The sequence below is a fragment of the Dreissena polymorpha genome, chromosome 4 (assembly GCF_020536995.1).
Source record: "Dreissena polymorpha isolate Duluth1 chromosome 4, UMN_Dpol_1.0, whole genome shotgun sequence".
NCBI classification, from domain to species: domain Eukaryota; kingdom Metazoa; phylum Mollusca; class Bivalvia; order Myida; family Dreissenidae; genus Dreissena; species Dreissena polymorpha.
Window position 1 is genome coordinate 9,705,752 of NC_068358.1, and position 8,957 is coordinate 9,714,708.

General features: G+C 31.1%; 1 protein-coding gene across 1 annotated transcript; it reads right to left on the minus strand.

Annotated features, from left to right (window-relative positions):
- Positions 1 to 4,219: 4,219 nt before the first annotated feature.
- LOC127879879 (uncharacterized) lies at positions 4,220 to 6,884 on the minus strand. The gene has a single exon (XM_052426950.1). The coding sequence runs from the start codon at positions 6,410 to 6,412 to the stop codon at positions 4,568 to 4,570; it is 1,845 nt and encodes a 614-aa protein (XP_052282910.1). The 5' UTR covers positions 6,413 to 6,884; the 3' UTR covers positions 4,220 to 4,567.
- Positions 6,885 to 8,957: the final 2,073 nt, after the last annotated feature.

Here is an 8,957-nt window from a genome sequence, read left to right on the forward strand (position 1 = left end):
TTTCTTTCTGATGATAGGCCTTTTACATTAAAATGTGCAAATTCGAATATCCATTTATGTATTTTATTGAATTTTGCCCTCAAAGAAACCCATTGCATTGCTTTTGACCCACGTAATGATAGTGTAGTGAATTGTTTGTTGGGCCGTATGAACATCACCGAAAGAAAAAGAAGGGAGTTAACAGTGCACATATTACAAGCTAGTAGTCCAAAAAGATGGATTGGACATATTAACATATTTATAATACAATCGATTACTTGGAATAATTCGTGGAGTTGCTTTTTACCACACATATTAACATAATATAGTATATTTTTATGCATTGGTCCTAAATAAATTAATGTTAAACATAAAAAAACGAGATACAACACATGTAACAAATGTAATGAATTAGAGGACGAATTTCATTTCTTTTTTGAGTGTAAGTTATATGATAGTGTACGAGAAAAATATCTTAAGCATTATTACTGTCATAGACCAAATATGTTTAAAACTGTCGAGCTGATTACAAATGATAAGTGTGAAATATTACGAAACCTAGCTGTATATGTAAGCATTCGAACTGAGAAAAGCACATAATACAATGCAGTAATATTTATATTGTTTATTGTATTATATAAACTATAATTCAACGTCAGTGTCCTGATTCACTTGCCCGTATATCAAAATTGCAATCGTTGTGGGTGTAACTGGGGTCTCTGCATTGCAAATATATGCAGAAATACTTATCAGACATCATAAAGCCAAAGTATTAAGCGTCATACGTGTATTACATGACTACATATAAATTTTAAACTATGCACACAGGGACTTATAAAATAAGAATCGTTTTTTACCCATGGTGATGTATACATGTTGTATAATATTAGTGGGGTAGGATCATATGCATGTAAAAGACAGATCCATTATTGGATGTAGTGATGAAACAAGATCAATTATTTCAGTAAAGTATATTGTATATTGTATATTGCAACAAAAGGATACAATCGGTGATTAAGATTTTCAATATTTTATTTTGAATCTTGAATCTTAAACCATATCAACTAAGACTAGCAGTTTTAGGTATACTGAATAGATAATTTGATAATGGGAGAAAACTCTTCTGTTCCTTGTGAGAATGATTTGAAGAGTTAGCTTTCCTTTCTGCACTCGTTTTTCTAATAATCACCATATTTAGATGATAACGGGGTGATTGATGAAATAGTTTATTCAAGTCTCATCAACTTAGAATTACTGTACTTATGTTTTTGTAATATAATATGAATATTACATCATGTTATGTGAATATTACATTAATATATGTCTATTCAAGCCTCGTCACATTAGAATTATTGTACGTTTATGTTTTCGTAATATGATATGAATATTTAAGTCTCGTCACATGAGAATTATTGTACTTATGTTTTCGTAATATGATATGAATATTACATCATGTTATGTGAATATTACATTATTATATGTGAAGAACATACAGTTTGTTAAAAAAATGATTGATTTTGAAACTGTTATTTTTATTAACACTTTTTATAGACCATGTTTTTCAAATAGAAATATTGAAATATCAAATTAATATATGCTGTGTAAATACTGTATGTTTCTTAAGAAAATTGATTTTGAATCCCGAGTGGATGCGATATTTAGTATCTGTATCAGAACATTATCGTATATTAAACCATAACGTTTTTTATGCAACACCATGTATTATGAATATATGAATGATATAATATATGTTGATCAAGGACCATAACGGCCTATTTCAACTGTGTAAATATGTATATGTATTTGTCGAAATAAAAGTTCTTCTTCATGCTACTTACAAATACGTAATTATTTATAATTGGTTATGTTTAGATATTCAAACATGTATCAAAATTGTATTTAATACGACGTTGTACAAATTTTTGTTTTTCAAGGGTTCAACAAGAATTATTGTACAGTATATAGGTGGAAAAATAATATTGCCTATAATCGTCAATTATTATGATGTTTAAATGTAATTGTACTCATTAAACTAGCAGCATAGAATATACTGATTATTCAAAATCTGAGATACATGTACGTTTTTACTGAATATGAAATAGATCATTAGTAGAGGTACCTATACATGTACATGTCATACCTTTATTTTAACACAAATATAAACAATCTCACATTATCGTAGAGATTATCGCTAGATTTTAATATTTTTATTCCTCTGTTTTAATATTAATTGTTGATGCTATAATTACTACTGTTTATGATAAAACAGGGAAAGACAAAAATGAACATATTACTATTATTTTATTATCATTATCATGTAATAGTCATAAGGCTAGCAATAAATACTATGACGACGATATCAAAAATGAGTTACAATAACATTTTTATATAATACGAAACAGAACAATTATAAAGATACATGTCATAAATATACCTTAATTAAAATACTCTATTGTAAAAACAATTTTTTTTCGAAATTGAACGAACATTACTGTAAAGGTAATGGGTAGAAATTAATGTGTCTTATTATGTATAAAATCAATGATCTATAATACATATAACTTTATTAAAAATAGAGCGTCTATATGGATTCTCGAACATGTCATATAGATACGTTAATTGTAACAGAAAAAAATGAATAAAAAGATTGTTTTTATCCGAATCGAAACACATGACTATGGATAGATCATCATATTTAAAGTTTTTGTATTATTATTGATTTTCTGCTACATATTACTTATGTAATTAATGATCAAAGTAACATGGGCAATAGACAAAATATTTACATCAAATTATGATCATTATCATTTCTGGTACATGTTTCAATAGTAACGAAGACTATAATGATGATATTAAAGGCTCATAAAGGGTGACAATCCGTAATTATTACCGATTTTTAAATATATATTTGCATATTCTATTTATAAAGGTTATCAAATTACAATATATATATATATATATATGCTATTGGACATTACCATAGAAATGAGCACTACAACTTGTTTTGAGCTCAAAATACAGTGTCAGTATCATAACTGAAACGAAAATGTGCGAATCTGAAACAACTTTTTTCAAGTTTGTCAATTTACCCAAACGTGAAAAGGCCCCTTTAAGCATGGGGATCAAGTACCCTTTTTACTAAGTATGACGTAGAGAAGTAAAAGCTATCATATAGATAGTAAGATACCTTAATTTAAGCAAGTACGCTATCATAGGTACAATTAATGGCATACAGACATATCTATATAATCCACATGCTATGGTAGTCGCATTTTTTTGTCGAAACAAAATACAAGGATTTGCGTTGGCAATTAAGACCACTTATCTGGGTAGAACATTTTTCCGTATAGCATTGTAGAAGAAAAGGTTAAAATAGCGTAACATTGAACAAAGCATTTTTTAAACAATGTATATGTAGTATTCTTAACGGTCATTGAGGTGTGTGTTTCACACACTCTTTTAAGGATATACATATTTAATTGTTTTCATTTATATAAACAAAACCAGCCATGTGTACGTTGCTTATTGAGCATTTCGTATTTATAATAATTCAACTCTCTATTATTCAATATGGAAAACATAGTAGAAAATTTGCAAAATAGTAATACAGAGATTATTAATTACATGATAGCCTTTTTATAGCCATTTCATAGCTGACATCAACTCTGTTTATTCATTTGCTATCAGTTCATGTATAAAACAGATTTAAATGTTCAACGCTTATGGATAAGAAATACTCGTGTAAAGTATTACATGTTAATTGCTTAAAGCGGAAACATCAATGATTCGTTTGACTGGATATTTAAACTTTTAATAGTTTCTTGCAACAAATGATAAGGAATCCCATGAAAGTTTGGGAAAGTGTGCTACATATTACTAGATAATTGCATGTGCATGTCTCATATAAACACTTTTATACATTCTCTAGCTTTCACTGTGTACTACACAATAGTTTTAATCGCATATTAATCGTTTACGTATGTTTTTTTCGCTGTAACAATTCATTATTTATATGAATAGTACTATTTATATGATTAGAAGTGGTTACTTCAATCTAGTGTGTTGTAACCGATCGGTGGCTGTAGTACTTTACTTGGCGTTTCCTCGAGGAACTCGTGGTTACACTACATATTAATAAATACTGTGATCATAACTATACCGTTCACAAAAATATATTATTCATTGGCGAAGTTTGAGTTTATTTTGTGCTGGTTTTGATTGTGAAATAAAACAAAGTGAATTAATCAACATTATTTTAATGTATATTACTGATATTATTCGTTTGCCTTTTGCACCGACTGAGTCAATATTTACAGACATTGATAAACTTTAGACCGATGCAAGAAAATAACAATCAAAACAACATTTGAAATAATTAACATTTAAGTACCTTCATTGAGAAACTATTTACATCGAGGACCAAATGTTAGCCATAAGCATCGATGGTTCAAACAATTATGTGTTATGTCCTCTTTACATGAATTTTCTCCTTTATTATCGAACGTTTATGCAATATTATAAAATATGCCTACGTTGCTATTAAATGCACGTCTATTCAAACACCTAAAATGTTAGTACAGTCGATATCTTATGAAGAAAATGCTTCCAAAATTCTAAGCAAAAGCTTTCCTAAATCATTGTCATGCGAGCACCGCTGAAGTAGCGTATCTACACAAACAGATACATCACGGACTTTAACAGTTTCGTGAAGAAACAATTTACTATTGTCAAGACGAATTTTCTTCTTTAGGGCGTCATCTTCATCTCTGTCCAGCATTGTCTTGACCGCATCTTCAATGTGCCGTACAGACCAAAAAAAGCAATCACCATAACCGTTATTTTTCTCTTGTGCGTCTTTATCCAGAAGAAACAAACAGGGTAGCTCCAAATCCGTGCATATTTTGCGAAAAAAGCCTACGCTATCTTTTCCGTTTAACTTTGATATGGTAATATTGGGGAGAATTTTATGCAGATCTGTTGAATGCTTTCTAAGGAAATCATTGTTATTGTAATTGCCATCCGATCCATCTGATAACAGTAATGTAACCATTTCTTGTAAAAACAAGCAATCGCTGATTCCTTCGCCGAAAAGTACATGTTTTGCAAAGAATAAATCAGCCAGATGATCGCCAGTCATCAATCGTAATTTCTTAAAATCGTAATAAACCACTTCACCTACCGATTTAACATGACATACGTCGCCATGTCTTCTAAATCGGAAACAGTTGGAAAGAGTCCAGGGTGTGAGAAATGACGTATTGTGCGTGGACAATATAACGACTTTTCCTGTTGTCTTTGTCTCCTCTGTTATCACTTGTATCATCCGTTGAACAAACTGCGGGTGCATTCCTCTATCGGGTTCTTCCAATACTATGGTTTTGAAATATCCGGATAACATTATAGAGACATATTTCGCTTCCAAAATACCTTCTGGTGTTTTAAGCAATTTGAGAGGATCATCATTAACAAGTATGGAATCGTTTTGTAATGTAAACCTGTAGTCTTGAGACATGTTTGTTATCCTTTCAAATATTTTCGATTCTTTTTCTTTATCGAATTCGCCATGATCATCTTTAAGAAAATACCGTAGTATTTCGCACCGAGACTCTGCTTCAATGTAATTTTGATGCCTCTTTTCTAGGGCAATTCTTTCGCTCTTTGACCACTGTAATGGTCCTATAGACCTCAGTGGAAATGTAAACACTACATCATTAGATAAATCTGCAATAATGTGTTCACAACGTGTAAATTGTTCAGAATTATCTTTGCTCTTCATTCCTCTAATATTTTGGCGCAGAAGAGATTCTATAGTGATATTGACAACCTTGTTTTCCTTTGACATTAGTTGATATAATTGAACAAGTTCATACTCCTCTGTCGTTTCAAGTTCTTTTAAATTGATATTACCATTATCTATTAAAATTCGGTCTATTCCAAACTCATGAAGACACTTGTTCTTGAACAAAATCGCAATGCGGTAGTATTCAATGGAGTAAAATGGTAATTTCTTATTCGTTTCTTCTTCTGTTGCTTGCTCCGTATTTGTTTCAAAAGTTTGACCCAAAGACTCGTCACCTGGGAGTCTTTCCGATAATGTGCCCGTAACTGTTTTATCAGATGTCGTATTCGGTTCTGAAGGAATACTTATTGTTCCAGTTATTACTTCATCTGTATTTTCTTTTTCAAATTTGCACAAGAAATAGGAAAGCTCGTTTGCATTGTATGGTTTTGAGACAGATGTGTTGAGTTCTTTTTTCAGACATCGACGAATTCCTTCAAAAACTGCACTTTTTCCAGATTTGTTTTCTCCAATAAAAATGTAAGGACCATTCAATCGGAATTTAGTATCCCCATCTTTGTTTTGTTTATTAAACTCAATTTTCTGCTCATCTTCAAAGACGACGAAATTTTTAAAACAGACTTGTTTAAGCATCTTTTAGTAAAGATATTTGCGCTATAAAATAATATTTTTTTATGTCAAGCGTCATAATCAAATATTTATCATTCGCTGGCAAAGTGTCTTCTATAAACAAAATAATACACTAAGTACTAAATCCCCTGCACAATCATCAGTATGTGAATCACAAATTATACACGTATGAATTCTTCACAAAGTTTCTTATTAGATAATTTACACCAGGTTTCCGCGAAATGTACATGTATTAGCATTATTCAAACCTTTTCGAACATTTCATAACAAGAATACATTATCCGCATACTATTCTTCTATGATTACGGAACCATTTATGTTTATTCTTTCCATCAAATATCAAATCAACTACGAGTGAAATTGATAACATTACACAGCGAGGTTCTGAAAATCTCATGAGTCTTGTGAACGAGTGTATTCAGTTATCCATTAAGTACTATTTCGTTTTCTATTAAAATGCTACACTATATGTGTATACCAGATTGCAATCACATTGCATCATGGCTTTATAAATAAATCAGGTATCCATACCGTGCCAAAATCAATATTTGTATTGTTGTCAGGCAAACATTGATCAATATTGTATTACGCTTATCTCCCGTTGAAATAATGACTGCATATCATACAAAATCAATACCATGGCATGTATTTCAGCGCTCGATCTACAATCCTATTCATTTGCCCTTCAATTAAGTAATTCCACAATATTATACCGATCTTATCGTCACACGTCATAGACACCAAACTCGGTTCTTTAATTGTTGTACTGTTAACTAACATCGATTCAAACGTACTGGTAAATTATTTTCGCAGTATACGATCGAATACTGTATTACACACATATACCTGGCACTTATTGGATTCACATGATCCAGAGAGGATGTTAAATGCGCTTCCGATATATATCGCAAATGCGGGTTTGCATTTTACCTCAGGTAGTCATGTGACATAACGGTATATCCTTATTGTTTATTCTTATGATAGAAATTTAAGTACAGATATATTTAATAATAGGGAAATATTTTAATAATATGTTTGAGTAATTAATTAGTAACTGTTATAATTACTGATATGTAAGAAAATGTTGAAAGGTTATTTACATCAATATTTCTATCTTATACGTTAACAGAAGTTAAAAGTTTAAAGTGATCAAACTATTTGAGAGTTCATCTTGTAAAGTAGCTGTATGTTGCGGGTATTTAGGAATTAATATAACAGATGTCTTCGGATGGGGTATGTAATGAAGTTTGAAAAATTTATTATGGAAGTATGGTTTCATTTCTCCAATGTAGTTCAATTATCGGGAACATCTGTTGACATGGTCTTAGTATGATTAACAATTTGGCTCGTAGGTCAACATTACTTCAAACCAATACATACTTCAGATATGATAATTATATAAGGGTAATACCAATTTCCCAAGGTACATAACAGATACACGTTCGGATTGAATGTGTATCGGGGTTTACATAATTGATTATAGACGTGTTAGGTTTCATATTACCAATGTGGTTTGTCCATAGAGAACATCTGGTTATATGATCGAGTTTGCTTAATGAAAGTATTTGCACATGGTCATCACAAACTTTGACATATGGTAGATGCATGAGCGATCCATCCAATCAAGAAAGGTTATTCGAAGGGGTGGGTTTAGTAAATCGGGGATAGAGTAACAGTCAACCAATCAAGAATGGGATAAGACATATCTAAACTTTATATTTATTTTCCTCAGAATAAAATGCTGTGGTGTTGTTGTAAGAAGAGGATTCTGCTGTTAGATTTGGAAAAGAACTTTGAGAGTTTTCACGTCTTCTTGACGTTGTGGCCATGTTGGCCGCCGCGCTGTAAAATTGTATTTCACGAACAATAGTAAGCGTTGTGTTAGAATATAATCAACAGAAATAAATCACGATGAAAACGGAAATGAACTTTGTTTGTTACTGTGTGTTTTCCACGAACGATACATAATTACGTGACAGTCAGTTGGAGGAGTACGGAACCAATCTATCCATCACAATAAACATACTTTCATATCAAAACTTTGTCGTTGTATTATGCTGAATAGCATTATGTCTGCAATCATCCCTATGCAACTAGGGCAGTAGTTATATGGCTTCTTATCGACTCCGTTCAGTGTTATACAGTGTCCGTAAACGATGTTATGTAAATTTAATACCAGGTATACCATCTTGTGGGGTGAATTAGACGCCGGATAACGAATATTATAATAACTGACTGAATATTCGTTGTTAGGTGGCCTTGAAGTCTTAGCAGTACTAAACGTATTAATATACTGTTTCAAAATGTTCAGATTCTGTATTGTCATGACGTCAATTAACGTTAACTTCGAAATAATGACTTTACTGATTAATGTACCCAACATTACATTTTGCAAAATAAATTCAGTATTCTGTATGAAATAAAATAAACGATTATATCACGCAAGCAAATAGGTTATTGTTTCTTTTTCAATTGATAATTTAACGTGTATGTTGGTAGCTTTAGAATTGTATACCGCCCTACATTCATTTTACACAAATACTCCATG

Excerpts from the sequence above, each read along its gene's own strand:
- LOC127879879 (XM_052426950.1), bottom strand. The coding sequence starts at position 6,412 with ATGCTTAAACAAGTCTGTTTTAAAAATTTCGTCGTCTTTGAAGATGAG.